The following is a 16,301-nucleotide window of genomic DNA, read 5'->3' as shown; positions in this document are numbered from 1 at the left end:
TGTAACATGCATTGACGTCCTTGAGCTACCCCTCTTCCCCCACTCTGAACAAATTAGCCTAAATGGTTGCGATAAATACTAGGTGACCAGAATGTCTTGCTGAACTCCACAACATTCTGCTAACTTAGCTTCAAGACCATTGGACTGTTTATTGGCACACTGGGCAGATAGGACAAGTATTAGTGGGTGTGTACGTCCTTAAGTCACTGAGGGTAGGAGACCTGGCAGCTACGATCACCTGGTTTGATCTCTCCATTGAAGGAATGGAGAAGATTTGAAAAAGGTAATACAAGTAGCTCGCTAGCTGCACCCTTAATTGGGTATAGTGAATCAGTTGGTTGGACAACCAGAGGGCAATAATAATTACACAAATGGCACAATACAACACAAACGAGCTGCAAAAATGTTTTATTAAGGTACACAATGTTTGAATGATTAATTACAAGTGGAAGGCACAACATTTTAAGACAACAATAATTAAATGGACATACACTTTCAAACCGAAACCAGGACAGTTACATAAATAATTACATAAGAGACAACACCTGGCATTTCAAAACAACTCATTTTGTGCAAAATTAATAAGCAAGAAAGTGCAAATTTCAACATTATTAAAAAACATATGCTTCCAATAACTGGATCAGAATTTATTATAGTCATATTCTGATGGATGAACATTATTGCAATAACATCAGCCTTGCAAACTAAAGTCTTGTCAACAGGGTAAAGTTTCAGGGCTTAACATGTTCTGTCTCTGTCTTAGTAAACAAAGATGTTACATCTGAACTGTACTTACAAGAAATTCCAGTTACAATGCAATTATCGGTATGTTCCCAAAACGAAGAGGAGTAGGTTTAACCCTACAGCCTTGGAAACAACTTTATGAATTAGACGATTTAAGGAGTCAATGTGATTGAAGGAAGAATAGCATGTATTCAGGGCCAACTTGTCTAAACATGAACAAAGTATGGAACTGCTATGTGGTCACATTTAGAAGCTGATGAATATATCCTTTTTAATTGGACAGTTCCTTTTTGGCTAAAGCAGGTTTTTAAGAGGGAAGTATTTGTTTAACATAGATACCGAGAGACTTATTTCTCCCTCTAGACAGGTGAGGCTTGACTGGTCATAAAATCCCAGTTAAATAGACAGCAAAGCAAAGTCATGACAGCTAGCATTCAGAAATTGATGAGGGAGGTCTGTAATCTATGGCCAACAGCTGTGTTGGACAGCTGGCCAGGTTTATTGAGCTTTTGGGCCTATTGCAGCTCATTTGGGGTGAGCAACTTTACCAAGTCGAGGAGATAAATAGTATAGAATTGAAGTCACTTGGTTGCGTGACAGATGAGGCCAGAAATAAAACAAAAATGCAAGCAGGTGAATCCAAATCTAAAATTGAAATATACATTGCAGTGATAACCACATAGTAATTCAATGCAAAAATCAAATCATCTTTACATTTTCATATCCATCAGTAGGCTCAGATGAAAGGCAAAACTGAAATGATAATTGTTCCTTTCTCCGTGAACGTTGCCTGACCTTCTGAGTATATCCAACATTTTCTGTTTTAACTTTTATTTACAATACTAAGTACTTTTTAATAAATAAGGAATTAAAGGATGTGGTTAAAAGGAACAGAGTACAGTTTGATACAACATAATTACAGTTTAAAATACAAGACTGATAGTGTCCTCCAACTGGCACTTAGAAAACAAGTCAGAATAAAGTAAAATCAGACTGTTACATTCTATCCCTGGAAAAGGAAACCATATTAGCTAGTGATTCTTCATGCACACTGACTACGTACTTCATACAGTTGCAGGGGTGTTTATGCCCACATGTAAACAGGTTTCAGCCACCTTTGACCAGCTACTGGACACAAGGTAAAATTCAAAGTACATTCACATTGTTCCACAAATGAAAATATCATGCTTCTGCATGCAGTGATTACTGTATGTAATAGCATCCAGATACATCTAAGCTGTCTCAGAAGGTGGAAACTTGTGTGTTTAAGGTGTGAAGGTACCTTCCAATGCCGATTGATGTTAGACTATGCCACATAGCAAATTCAAAGAATTGGAAAATAATCTTGTCCTACCTCACTTCTGGACACAAATGTGGGCATCTCAGACTTATGCACTAGACATTACTTCCATTGTCTAATATTGCTTTTCTGACTGTCAGCAGACTGAATGTACTATTCCCAAGGCTTGTTAAGACAAAAGATCTCTAAAGGGAATTTAAAAAGAAACGGGACATTTTCTAGATCTCTTTGCCACAGGCCAAAACATTGCACTCACACTGAGCTGCTCTTTTTCATGCCCATAGAAGTATTTCTGTTTTGGAAAGTGCTGCCGCATTTCCTTGGCTGCCTGCTTAGGCATTGTACCAGGAAAATGCAATCGGCAAGTCTCTCCTGGCTCAGTTGCATCAATACCATGGATCTGTATATACCTAAAAGGTCTCTGCTCCCATTTATGATCTTTGTGTCCAGGAAAGTAGATATTTCTGGGGGTAAATATTAGGAAAATAAGCCTAATATACAATTCAGTAAACAAACCATTCCTTTTTTTTTAAAAAAATTGTAACTACTTAAGTGACTAATGAAGTCATACATGAGCATTTTGCATGGTAGTTACATTCAGTTGCTTTGAGTTGGGCTAAGAGGATAATCAAGGCAGTCAGTGCAAACAACTATTCACAGTACATTTCTTAAAACATTTTTCTTTCCAAAATAGCTTTGACAGAAACCCACTATCTTTAAGTGTGCTTTTCAAAATTATCAAGTTAATAGTTTTGTACTTTCAGTTTTCAGGCTGTAGCAAACCATAATTGTCCAGCACTGAGCCAAGTTCAACTGTCAGTTCTATTACACCATGCTGGTTAAACATGTATTGTCTTGTTTAATAAGATGTTAATGTGCTTAGTGAACAGATGCTTTATATTCACTCATATGCCAGCCTTTCAGAGCAAGTACACATTTTGCATTATTGCTGTTACCATTCGTTCAGAGCAGATCCTCAATAAGCCAATAGACGTGACAGAAACTGGATACAGAACTGTTCTATACATTCATTGGGTTTTTAAATCTGGATTCAAATGAATTAATCAGCATCAAAAATGCAGCACTTCAAGTAAATTTGATGAATCTTGAACAGTTTATATTCAGCCAGATTATATAGTTACATGATTTATAAAGGGAATGCATGATCTGCTCGCTGAAATGCAACTTATTAATTTCTACCATTCTTCAAAAAGTGAACTGGGAACCAAGAAAAGACAAAGTAATAAATTATATATAGAATTAATATATAAAAGTATTCAGCAGCAACACTGGAAGATTCCAGAAACTGGAACAAAGAAAAATGCACAGCTCCAGGACACAAAATAGACTCTCAAAACAAAGAAAGACATCTAATTGTAGAACATCTGAATTTTTAATAATGTCTCTCATATTTCCATGCCACTTGAGAGAATTGCCAAATAATACAACTACCACAAACATTCCTGGGCTGGTGAGAGATCCTGTTTCTATTGTATTTCAATGATCCTGGCTGGGAGGTGCCCTAAACCAGAGGCAGATCATACTCTGGTATCATGCCTCAGTTCTCAGTATTTGCTCACATACAGCACAGTGAGAAAGGCAAAGTTGCAGAAAGCACTAATAGATCCTAATCCAGTAAAAATGAATGCCTCCAGGACAAGATGAGGGAGCGATCTCAAACATGGGTTCCATTTCCTCTTCAAATTCTTTTTCAAAAATCATTATGTGCAAGTTAATATTGCACTATTAAGTGTTGGATCACATTAGTCTACGCGATTCCACAGTGCACTGAGTGTAAATTAAGGTACTATTATGATGTCATCTTGAATAATGTTGTGATTAGGAAAACTGGATTCTGAACCTGACAATCCTACATAAACTGCCTTAAACTGTTGCACATCTCCTAACTATTTTTGTCCAATTTTCCCCTTACAGAAACAACAACATTTGAATCCTCAAGTGAATCCTCAAACAGGGCTGCAACCAACAAGTGTGCATCCTTAAATATAACTAGAAAGGGAACTGAAATATGGATCAATAAATGAATAATATACCCTAATTTTCTTTTAGAAAATGTTTTCAGTGATGAGGCGAGTAAGCAAGGTCAACTTTATTGAACATTTTCATAAAGGAAACATATTAGGTAAAACATATTATTCAGAGGCTTGAGTATTTTTGGGGGTGGGGGGTGATGGAGGGAAATGGGAAGAGAGAGTAAAAGCAGAGTTTAAGGATACAGACCTTCAGAAAAGAACGCTCATCTGTGGCACACTGTTAGTTAGCCAAGTACTGCAGGTATCAAGTGACATTACATCAATGCTCAGTGACAGGAAGAATTTATATTTACAGAGTCTTTTACAAGCTCAGGATGTGTCAGTGTTCAACAGTCAATTCAATCTTATTAAGTGTAGTCACTTGTAGAGAAACAGCTTTTGCATAGCAAGGTTCTGAAAACACCAATAAAAAAAAAATCTGTTTTAGTGGTACTAATTTGAAAGATAAAATGTTGGCTAGGATAGTAGAACTATTTCACAGTCACGTCAATCATAAAACAGCTCTGGATTGGGGTTTAAACCTGTACTGCCATCAAATTGAGACAAAGATATGTAGAACATGCAGAAACCAAAGAACTTAATCATTTTGAATGCATCAAAAGGCCTAACGTCTTATCGTTTTAAATGGGAGAGGGGGTCTTCAAGTGGATTGTAATCCTTTCCTTTCAGCCGTAGTTTTTTTCAATGTCACCCAGTTTACAAAAGTCAATTTTTTACTTGCATTATGGAATGCCAGAACTAATACACCAACAATTGAGATGGTTCACAGATGGTTCACAAGGTCTTTGATTCAATTCTGGGAACGTGTCAAGTTAATCAATCTTGGCCAAAGCAGCAGTGACATGAATACAACTGGAATTGGAAGGGAAGTGGCCAGTTGAGATTCCTTCTTCAAATTACTATTTTTTATGTTTCTACTGGAAAATACATATTATATGTGAATAGGTTTGGACTTGGCTGTCACATTCTCAATTCTTGACTGGCAACACTTATTACTTATTTTCACAGATGAAGAATAGCTATAAAAAGGATGAAATGAAGATCATTAAGCAACCATAGTCAAGAATGACCTGACTGCTTTTGAGAGAAAAAAAAACTGAAGCTAGAGGGGAAAAATAAGACAACTAAACAAAAGGTCTTCTAAATGATAGTTAACGAAAATTCTTTGGTTGGGTTTGCTCATTTTTAACCATCCAAATAGTGTGCAATACCACTTGATTGCAAGACTGGCATTGTGAAAGTGAAAGGAGATTGTCTAAGGTAACAGTGTGATTAAAAAAATACCTTCAAGTGTCCAGAATGCCCCTGACATTTCAATTGGCTTTCCCGTGAACAGAATTAATAAAAAATGATGTAATAAATTGTCCTAAAGAAGTTTGACGCTTTTATATTTAAACAGTTAAAGACTGCTGAGACGGAAGATAATTAACAGTAAAGCCATCATTCTTCTGTTTGACTCTGGAAAAGGAAAATGGGAGTAGGCTTTTCATTTTTAACCATGACAATGAAGTTAAGGTGCTGAATTTCATGGCATTGTGTTTCACAACTGCTTGCGTTCTGCTGAAACCCTTTTGAGGGACGCTTTGCATGCAAGTTTTCTTAACGTGCTGTAGTATCTGAGCAACTAGCAAACAAGACAGGATCTGAAAATGTGAAACGAGTGAATAGACAAAATTGGTTGTTGGGTCTACATAAAAAGGAGTAATAGGGTTGCATTACTTCAGTTTGTGGTGCCCTAGTCAGCTCAAAGACTTGCAATTTGGATTCGTCAGGCAAACTGTCAGCATAAAAAAAAAACTGTTTAGTTTTTGGAATGCGAAATGATGCAGCATTATTTTCCTTCCTTGCTTGCTTTTCAGGATCAGATTTGCTGCATGCCATTCCTGAGTAAGAGGGCAAACATCTGTGCACAGCCCTCAACCATACTACCTGAAGGAATAGAAAAGCAAACCAGTATGTTCACTCCAACCTGTCCCCATTATAACTCTGTATATACAGGCATTCACTTAGCAGTATTCAAATGAACAAAGTGAAGAGCTCCTTCTGCACAATGGGACCATATCTTGAAATGCAGCACTCTTCACCCCCAATTAAAATGCTGAATGAAACCATCAACACAATTAAATCAACAGCTATTTTCCATTTTAAATGCAAATTTTCTGTAAACCCAATGTAGCATTTCACTTCCTTCTGAAACTGATCAAAGTGCTGATGGAGAAAAATGAGTATTGCAACACTCGAGTGAATCAAGTGGCTGAGCTAACTTTACACTAACACGGAAATAAGTTTATTTCCAGCCTATTTCCTTGCCACTCCCAGAAATGGGCTGCTAATAAATAAGCATATACCACTAGTAAAACTTGGCCAGATGTGGGCATTGCAAATCCAGTATGAGATCTGCTCACATACTGGCAGCATGCAGATTACATACAGATCCAGGCAAAGTGTAAGCTATTGGAGACAATATTAGGAGATTTGGATCATATTTGTTGTTGACAGTGAACGAACAATCAAAATCATGCATCCTGAAAAAGCATCTACTGCCATAATACTATGAGGTATGTAATCTTATCACCTTACCCTTATATCAGACATGGAATCCACCATATCCTATTAAAAAAAGCTAAGTTTATTTCCAAGAGTGACTTTTCAGATTTAATACTTGAGAACAGCAGACAATCTTGTTATAATGCTACTGCTTCAACACAACCAATGAAGACTTCACATATAACCTATAGGTCACGTTTGGCAGTTCAAAAGTCATTGTTGTTCAGTTAAAGCTGAATTGGAAAACTGGCAATAATACCCCCACCCCCAATCTTCTAAACACAATCTGATAGACAGGTTGGATATTGTTCTGAAAGTTTAGCCACTATTTGTCCTATCCTTGGCTCCTGAAATTCACCCAACAGCTCCGTTAAACTCAAACCAGTACATCTCAGAGGCCTCTGACTGTGTGATAATCAGTTTCAGAGCTCCATTTAGTGAAGTGCTTTATCTGGACTACAGTTAGTACACCTTGACCTGGATTCAATTTTCTTGTTCACCCAATACCTTGATAAACAGATCTAAAGACTTAGATAGCAAGTCTCAGAACTACGGGTTCTTATTTCATCTGTGGCTCAGGAAACTGCAAAATCCCATTCCTCTCAGTGTATTAAATCATCTGAGGTTTTCTTTAAACTTGCTATGTTTTAAAAATACAACTTAGGATACTGCGCTGAAAATACTTCAGCTTACCAGATCTATAAATTCTCTACATCACAAAAACACCAAATAAGAAATGCTCAACCTTCCTTTACCTGCCATAGCCAGACCGATGCATTTTCACAGTGCAGGTGACAGTACAGCAATGTAAAAAAATGCCAACAGAATTAGATCATGCTTTTCTCTAATCCAAGTACAAATTAAAACATTGGCATTGAATGGAGAATGTGGCGGAACTAGATCTTAAACACACTACTGGAGATGTAGTTAAATTGTAGAACTGGATTTAAGCCCTTTCCAGGTTCATGTAGGTAGTGCATCTTTATCAGTTCTGCAAAGTATTGTACAATCTTGCTATCATCATTCGTCAAGCCCAGGTGGTGCTTTAAAAAGTTTACCCTTCGATATGTGACTAATTCTTCAGTTTCTCTTTCATCAATGGGAAGGTGCAGATGATGACAGAAAGCATACAGAAAGGCCTGGGAGCACAGTTGGGTCAACATATTGTGAACATGCATGGAGTACGTGCTGCCCCTCTTTATCTGAGTCCTGTGGTCTGCCAGCCTGGTGATTAGCTGTCCTTTATATTGTGGGCAACGTAGAGTTTTGTTGTCACAGTCTAGTATGCTGATGTAGCGACTGTACCGATTCAGCGAGTGCAAAATACTGGAACCCAGAGGAGAAACTGTTCTAGAAAAGCCAAAGAAATAGAACATTACCACTTCATTCACTATAGGGCTGCTCATGAATGATAGGAATATATACACACTTATTAATATCAATTTCAAAATTTCAATCTTGGCCTTTTCATCTTCAGTCTGAATAACAGAATCCTTCAAGATAACCTTGGACAAGTGAACTTTACATGTATGGTTTGTGTCTCAAAATCAACAATACAGTTTGCTTTAAAGTTATTGCCAAAATGATAAAATAATGCATTTCAAAACTCCAGATAGTGAACTTCAAAACAGCATGCATGATTATCACAATCAGATCAGAGAAAGGATTTTAATTTCCCCCTCATAATGTGATTTACTCGGTTCCCATATGTTTGGCAGAAACTGGCATTAGAAGTCATAGCAATCATTAACTACAGCAACAAAGTTGAAGCACAGATGGTTGATTTAAAAGATTTCAACAAAATGTCCTCAGGAAGTGCAGCAGGGTTTAAAAAAATAGAACGTCAGTCATATCCGTGACAATAGTTGCACCACAATCTAATACCCCAAGTGTTTTGATCATTTCATTAACAACTAACAACTTGCTTGGACTGCCCAATACAGTTACTAGCAAAAGGTGACCTTTCTTATATAGACTCATACAGGATGGACGTACACCCTTCAGTCCAACTCATCCATGCTGACCAGACCTCCCAGTGTAACCTTGTCCCATTTGCCAGCATTTAGCCCATATCCCTCTAAACCCTTCCTAGTCACATTCCTGTCCAGATGCCTTTTAAATGTTGTAACTGTATCCTACTCCATCACTTCCTCTGGCAGCTCGTTGCATACGCATACCACCCTCTGCATGGATAAAGTTACCCCCTCAGGTCCCTTTTAAATCTTTCGCTTTTCACCTAAAACATACACCCTCTAGTTTTAGACTCACCACCTCTGGAAAAAGACCTTGGCTATTCAACCAATCTGTGCTCCTCATGATTTTATAAACCTCTAATATCACTGCTGAGCATCCAACACTCCATGGGAAAAAAGCCGCAGCCTATTCAGCCTCTCCCTGTAACTCAAAGCCTCCAGTCCCAGCAACATCCTTGTAAATCTTTTCTGTACGGTCTCAACTATAACAACACCGTTCCTTTAGAAGGGTGACCAGAACTGTATGCAGTATTCTAAAGGTGGCCTCACCAATGTCCCGTAGAGATGGGATATGACATCCTAACTCCTATACTCAATGTTCTGACCAATGAAGGCAAGTGTGCCAAACGCCTTCTTCACCACCCTGCCAACCTGCGACTCCACTGCATCCCTAGATCTTTTTGTTCGGCAACACTACCCAAGGCCCTACCATTAACTGTCTCAATCCTACCCTGGTTTGTCTTACCAAAATGCAACACGTCACATTTATCTAAATAAAACTCCATCTGATCAAAGTCCTGTTGTATTTGGAGAATCTTTTACACTGTCCACCACGTCACCTGTTGTGATGTCATCTGAAAACTTACTAATCATGTCTCCTATATTCACATCCAAATCATTTATATAAATTATGAAAAGCAGTGGACCCAGCACCAATCATTGTGGCCCACCAGTGGTCACAGGCCTCCAGTCCAAAAAGCAACACTTTACCACTGCCCTGTCTTGTATCTTCAAGCCAATTTTGTATCAAACTGGCAAGCTCCCCCTGGATCCCATGTGATTGAACCTTACTAACCAGTCTACCACGTAGATCCTCGTTAAGCGCTTGGCTGAAGTCTTTGATTAGGTCCTGGGGATTTATTTACCATTATGCATTTTAAGACCTCCAGTGCCTCCTCTTCTGTAACATGGACTCTTTTCAATACTTAACTATTTACTTCCCCAAGTTCCTTAACTTTCATGTTGTTCTCCACAGTAAATACTGATGCAAAATATTTGTTTCAGAGCTCCTGTGGTACCACACAAAGTTGGCCTCATTGATCTTTAAAGGGCCCTATTGTCTCCCTAGTTGCTCTTTTGCCCTTAATATACAATAGAATCTCATTGGATTCTCCTTAACCTTATCTGCCAAAGCTATATCATATCCCCACTTTCTGCACTCTTAAGGGTACTCCTACACCCCTACACTCTAAAAGATTCACTTGATCCCAGCTGTCTATACCTGACATATGCCTCTGAAATAACTCCACAGAGGCCAGTATCCCATCACCAAGCCACCCTTTTATTTACATATGGAGAGTCCTTGACACTGATCCACCTTTCGGAGTGTAGTTGTACAGAAGACAGACTGCAGTTAGGTTTTTCCAGAATATCAACCATTTCAAGAACGAAAGCAGAAGTTATTAATTCCTTCAACCACACATTTTCTGTTCACTTTACATAGTTTCGGACACAAGGGAGCATCACAAATCTCACTATCATATTTCCCTCTCTGGACCCAATCTTTACATTGTTAAGGAACGCTTTAAACTAGACAAGTTTGCAATGTTGCTTTAAGGTGAAATGATGCAGATCTTCAGAGGCATTGCTACATGGCATGTCTTACAGATATTATGTAATGCCACATTCAACAGTAGACCAGAGTTAAGAATAGTGATGTACCATCATGTGGCAAAGTAGCATATTCACATTCTAAATGGCTTCCAGCCAGCATAACACAGCAGGTGAAAGCAGCGATTTCCATTAAATTAAAATTCATTTATGCACTACACTGGAATTATACCAGAACCTGCCTGGTGCAAAGCCCACGTGTTGCAGACTACCACCTGCAGTTGGTTGTGCCCTTCTTGATTTTTGTGCAGAAGTTCAACTATTGATCTGGTATCAACCCTTCATACCTTTCTGCAATGTAGAAATACCAAGGAGGATAGCTGCAAACTGGTGAACCTCCCAAGCACGATTAATATTCATTTCTAACATCGAAATGAGTATAAAATAATGGCATTTATGTGAATAGCGTTCAGTTTATTAAGAAGTCATCAACGCACCTTCTTTAGGTAACTGGAATCAAAACAAGTATTCTTGGACTGTAATTTGAATGATTCCAAGAAGGAAATGATACATGATCTGAATGTATAATTGAACCTTCTTTTAATATAAGACCAGTGTAGCAGGTGCAGAAAAACAATCACTACACGATTAGTTTTTATGATAGTGAATTTGATCGTGCAGTTGGTTCTGGATGCACCGTATAAAATGCAAAATGTTTGCTGCTAACTGACTATGGGTGTTAAATTCATCCAGTGTCTAGTTTCACATTAATTTTAACAACTACAACTACACATAAATCTCATGTAAAACATTAATAGATGAAGCTACAAAACTTGACAAGAAATTTCACAATGATGAAACATTATTGCAAGTGAAGACAAACTTTTAAAAAAGTTCACTCAAAGATGGGTCATGTTAAGGCACATTTTATATTGGTGTTTGGATGGGTATTTATTGTCCTGCTTGGAGCACACCTGTCAAATAGCCCCAAGTTTGTCTTAAGAGAAATCTATAGTAAATCTGGCTGAAACCTAAATAACTTACTGATGTCACAAATCAGTCTTTGTAGACACATAAAAAAAGGCTACAAAATTGAGACTCATGCGAGGGAGCAACAGTTTGAGAATCTCTCTTATCAAATGGATTTTTTATGTTACTGAGGTGACAAGATAGTGCTCACTACCAGAGTACTTACAAGCAGTGGAGCAGAAAGTTAGTTTTTTGCAAATAAGATAACATTTAAGCAGGAAATCATCCTAATAATAAGTCCAGGCATTTATTAATAGTCTCAACATCTTTGAATGTAAATTATCTTTCAATTGAAAAAAAGACAAAAATTTGGTAATTTGTTAAGATCCGGTAAAATAAAATGAAAAGGTTATCAAAAGAAGCTTTGAGAAATGTATCCCTTAGAACAGTATTTGTAACTGCCTTTGTCAGTAATACTGACAAGACTGATTCTACAATTTTCCCCAAACTTTAATCATTAATTCACCAATTCTTCCATTCAGAAAAATATCTACAGTGGTAAGCTGATTTACTGCTCCAATATTGTTTGCTCTGAATCAATTATAAAGTAAACTTGATCTTAAACATTGTAACTATATCTAATACGCACCTCTGAAGTCCAATGAGTTTCCAGGTCTGTAAATGGTTGATTTGCAAAGGAAACGTTACCCATTGCTTTATAGAGTCTGAATCCCTGCCACAATGGGGGACAAATGTTGACAAAGCATTGACAAGCTTCTTGACTTTTCCTTCTTGCTCACCTACTATTACAAGTGTCCGGCCAGACAACAATGAAAAAATTGCCTGTTGTGCAAACGAGTATTGTCTTATGAACCACAGTGAATTCTTGCCAGACTGTTTCTTGCGTTTTCCAGAAAGCTTCTTTGTTGGACAGTTTGGCAAGGCTGGAGATGGAGTCCTGTCAGAATATAATGATGCACTCATATAACTCATGTTGTCCAAATATTCATCAGCTGGAATTTGAGCTGTTTCTCCATTGCCAGGTATATCATTATACTGTAGTTCACAGTTAGATAATACTTGATCATCAGCACCATATAATCCATTTCCCTCAATTTGCTGTGACAAATCACTGTGGAATATTTGGTCCATGGTTTTACAGCGTTGTGGTGGAACATTGACTACTCCATCATTATATTCTTCAGTTACAAATGTAGGTACTGATTTAGTAAAACTGGGGCTCTCTTTTCCAATACAGCAAGTAGAGTCTACAGCCTCAGATAAAACAGGCAAAGTTACGGTATTTTCAAAATCTGCCTTGCTGAAGCCATTACCGTGGTTCATGTTTGCATCAGGCTGCACAAGATCAGTGCTCAGCTGCTTTTCTTCTTCATTGTCTAAAGCTGGTTCTTCATAGATTGCACTTGGGTAGGTAGCCTTAAAGTCTTCAGGTATCAGAGCTTCAGTAGTACCGAGGACTTCAATGCTGTCCTCACTGTTTGTACGCTTGGTGACTACAAATTTCCTCCTTCCAATTTCTGGATGCTGGCACTGCAGGTTTGTTTGGCTCTCAGACTTAGGAAATATTGGGGCTGGGCAGGATTTTTCTGTACCCAGCACTTCAATGCTTTCACCACTACTGATACTTCCTTTTTCTTTCCCTTCCAATTCAAGACAGTCTGAAGTTGCTGGAGGATTTTTACATGGTATAGATTCTGCAGCAGTCCCATGGTAACTCTCTGCATTGACTTGCTGATCCAATTTAATAGGCACAGACTCCACGCAAGACTTGTATGATTCAAAGCTTGTGGCTTCATTTGATAAGCAGGGGTGTACTAAAAGCTTAGGACTCAGAATGTTAAAAGCTGGAAGCAGTTTATCATGGCGCTGTTGCTTTTCAGTTTGTTCTACATCAGTGAGGAGTAGTGGGTCTTCAAACAGAAAGGAGGTTAGCTGCTGATGTTTAAGCAGCTCTTTTTCAATCTGACTGGTAATCAAATAGCATACGTCACCTCTGAAGAATTTCTCTACCTGCTTAAGCTGTTCCAGAGTTTGATTAAAAAAGTAACTATCACAAAGTTCTTCTAAGGTTTTCAACTTTTTTTCAAAACATTTTGCCGATTTAGTCCTTGTGAACTTGGGTGTGTAAGATGTTCTATCAGAAAAGCTATTTTTTTCACACATTTCATCAGTCTTTGCCATCTGTTCCAAACCAACATCAGATTGTTCTATGCCATATTCTGGATCATAGTAAAAATAGTCTGCATCTTGTGTTTTTTTGTGAGAATAAGTTCTTATCTGCATTAAAAGATCTTGATGTTCGATTATACACTTTTCCACATTGGCTAATTCATTGGCTTTTTCTATTGCTACCGACGAGTAGTATCCTTTATCGTTAGATCTTTTCTGGATTTCTGTTTCATTATGTAACACATTCCGAGTGTACTCCAAATCCTGGAGTTTCTTTTCCAGTTCATGGGCAAACGCCTTCCTATTTCCAGTTTTCAAACACTCCGAGGCTTTGGAAAAATCATCTGAAAGCTCCTGGAACTGCTGCATAATCTTGTTTTCATCAGCAGAGATGTAAGCCACACAGAACGGCCTTACAAACCCTCTCGCCTCCAAGTCGTACAGAGTCAAGTGATGAACGTAGGCGAAAGCCCCTTCTTTGGAGTCCCCCAGTACCACCTTGGAGTCCTCGACAAAATTGAGTTTAGGATAGCTAGTACCAGGGGGGTGACCCACAAAGGAGGCTTGATAATCCACAGACATGATCCTGAGAGAGAAATAGTTGAGATCAAAGTTACCGCGGGCATTGTCTGGGATGGTTAACAAAGGCTGAGGGCCTACCTGCTCGGAAAACTCGGAAATCAGAATGAAATCCTTCTCGAATTTAGCCGTGGCCGTCTTGGACCAGGGGTTTTCAGACTGAAATTGGAAAGGGGGCATCGAGTCATCGTTATACTGCTGTCCGTACTCATCTTCGTGGGTGAGAGCCACGACGTCAGGAGCAGTGATCATATTTCCACTTTCCCAGATCGAGCATGTAAAATATAAAGAAAGAGCAACCCCCTTAGCAACGCCAACACCTCCTCACACACCACCATTTTGTTTCCATCTGACCTGCAGCACTTCATCGGAAGTAAGCGTCATGCACCCTTTTCATCAAACAACGCTTTTCTATAAACTAATATCTCTTTTGTACGAGCTGTTTAAAGTTGAATCAAACAAATAATGTAGCGGACATTAAAATTCATGTTTTAATTTCTCAAAAGTAGTTTGGCGCATTGCACTCCGGGAGTCGTAGTTCTCCAATTGGTATTCAGTCCCATTATTAATGGAAGCGGGAACTACAGCACCCAGAATGCACCAGGTCCCACAAGGGACCAATAGAAATCCCCTTCCTCACAGAGTTTGCGCATGCATCTGCAGTGTTGTTTGCAATTGTACTGACTCAGGCATTTCTGTTGTTTATGTAGTATTGGTTCTTTTGTCAAATGTAATAACATTTATATTGTATGTTTTTTTTCTCTGCTATGTAATCGCAAAGTTAAACGAGATTTCCGCAGCTCTAGAATATTTAATGAAATTTCCTGGAGGTACCAGCTAGCCCTGATATTCAAAGTGCGAAAAGGCCATTCGGCCATCGAGTCTGCACTGACACTCTGAAGAGCATCCCACCCCCGGCCCCTATCCCTTCCCCATAAACTCGCTTTTAATTTAACCTATTTTTCTAATCAAGCCGTTCAGAGATGTTAGCTGTCTGGAGCAGGTGGGACTTGAACCTGGGCCTCCCAGTCCAGGAGTAGGGGACACTACGACCATACCACAAGTTTACCATAACGAATCCACGTAGCGTGCTCATCCCTAATCACTACAGACAATTTAGCACGGCCAATTTAACTAGCCTACACATCTTTGGACTGTAGGAGGGAACCGGAGTACCTGGCAGAACCCACACAGACATGAGGAGAACATGCAAATTCCACACAGTCACCCAAGGGTGGAATCAAACCTGGGTCCCTGGCACTGTGAGGCATCAGTGCTGGCTACCATACTATTCCAAATGCATCTTACCTCTAAAATGGAAAACCTATAAAGATGAATGTGGAATATATGAACTAAATAATTAAAACAACAAACGTTGATGTCTGGGCAATAAATGCTGGTCTAGCAAGGGACACCCATATCCCATGACTAAATAAAAAAAAGTCCAAAACACAAGAGTGGCCAAAATCTTGGTCAAAGCACCTTCCAAACTGACAAAAGACTTGAAATGTAGTGTCTTGTTTGAATTTTCCTTTGCTAGTTCCTTTGCTATTAAAACCAGAGGGTTTTACCTGTAATGAATGTTTTCAAAATGCAGGCAATGTTACAATATAGGTAAACAAGACAGTCCATTTGCTCTTTTTAAATGAATGTTGTAAGGCATTACAGAGAAGAGAAAGATAAGAGCAGGTTTGAAGGAGGAAATGGCCAAGTTAGGCTCAATGTAGCTGAAGGTATAACTGTCAGTAGTGAAGGGAGAAGAATGTACCAGCAGACAGAATTCAGGGAGTGTAAGTTTGTGGTATCACATCAGAGGAGGTGTCTGAATTCCCAAATTCAGGAGGTCTGGTGGTTTTATTATTCTGACAGAGTGCCTTCTCTTCAGACGTGAAAGATTGATCGATATCTGGGTTAAAAACTGTGGGAAATCTAAAATTGCCTTTAAACTGAAGGATCTTTTATCTTTTTTCTCTTGGATTTCTTTCACTGAGGTTGGCATTCCTACTGTAACCAGCAAATGCTCCATTGTAATATCCAGAGAACATTTGATGAGTTTCCTTCATTGGAGACTGCTGTCTTTTTGAAACAGGTACTATTTTTTCAGATTCCTATATC

At 38.6% G+C, this 16,301-nt stretch overlaps 1 protein-coding gene across 2 annotated transcripts; it reads right to left on the bottom strand.

Moving 5' to 3' along the window:
• Nucleotides 1-391: 391 nt before the first annotated feature.
• On the bottom strand, nt 392-14,523 carry smcr8a (Smith-Magenis syndrome chromosome region, candidate 8a). 2 transcript variants are annotated; one of them, XM_048609333.1, is made up of 3 exons: nt 14,268-14,380; nt 12,067-14,193; nt 392-7,995 (listed from the first exon to the last, which is right to left on the bottom strand). In XM_048609333.1, the coding sequence occupies exons 2-3, from the start codon at nt 14,187-14,189 to the stop codon at nt 7,542-7,544; spliced, it is 2,577 nt and encodes an 858-aa protein (XP_048465290.1). In that variant the 5' UTR covers nt 14,190-14,193; nt 14,268-14,380; the 3' UTR covers nt 392-7,541. The 2 variants fall into 2 exon arrangements, with proteins under 2 accessions (XP_048465290.1, XP_020384197.2); XM_020528608.2 differs by having other exon boundaries at nt 12,067-14,523.
• Between the last annotated feature and the right edge of the window lie 1,778 nt (nt 14,524-16,301).

The sequence above is a fragment of the Rhincodon typus genome, chromosome 21 (genome assembly GCF_021869965.1).
Source record: "Rhincodon typus isolate 14 chromosome 21, sRhiTyp1.1, whole genome shotgun sequence".
Taxonomy (NCBI): domain Eukaryota; kingdom Metazoa; phylum Chordata; class Chondrichthyes; order Orectolobiformes; family Rhincodontidae; genus Rhincodon; species Rhincodon typus.
The sequence above is the reverse complement of the archived record's forward strand: the minus strand, read 5'-3'. Positions and strand labels throughout refer to the sequence as shown.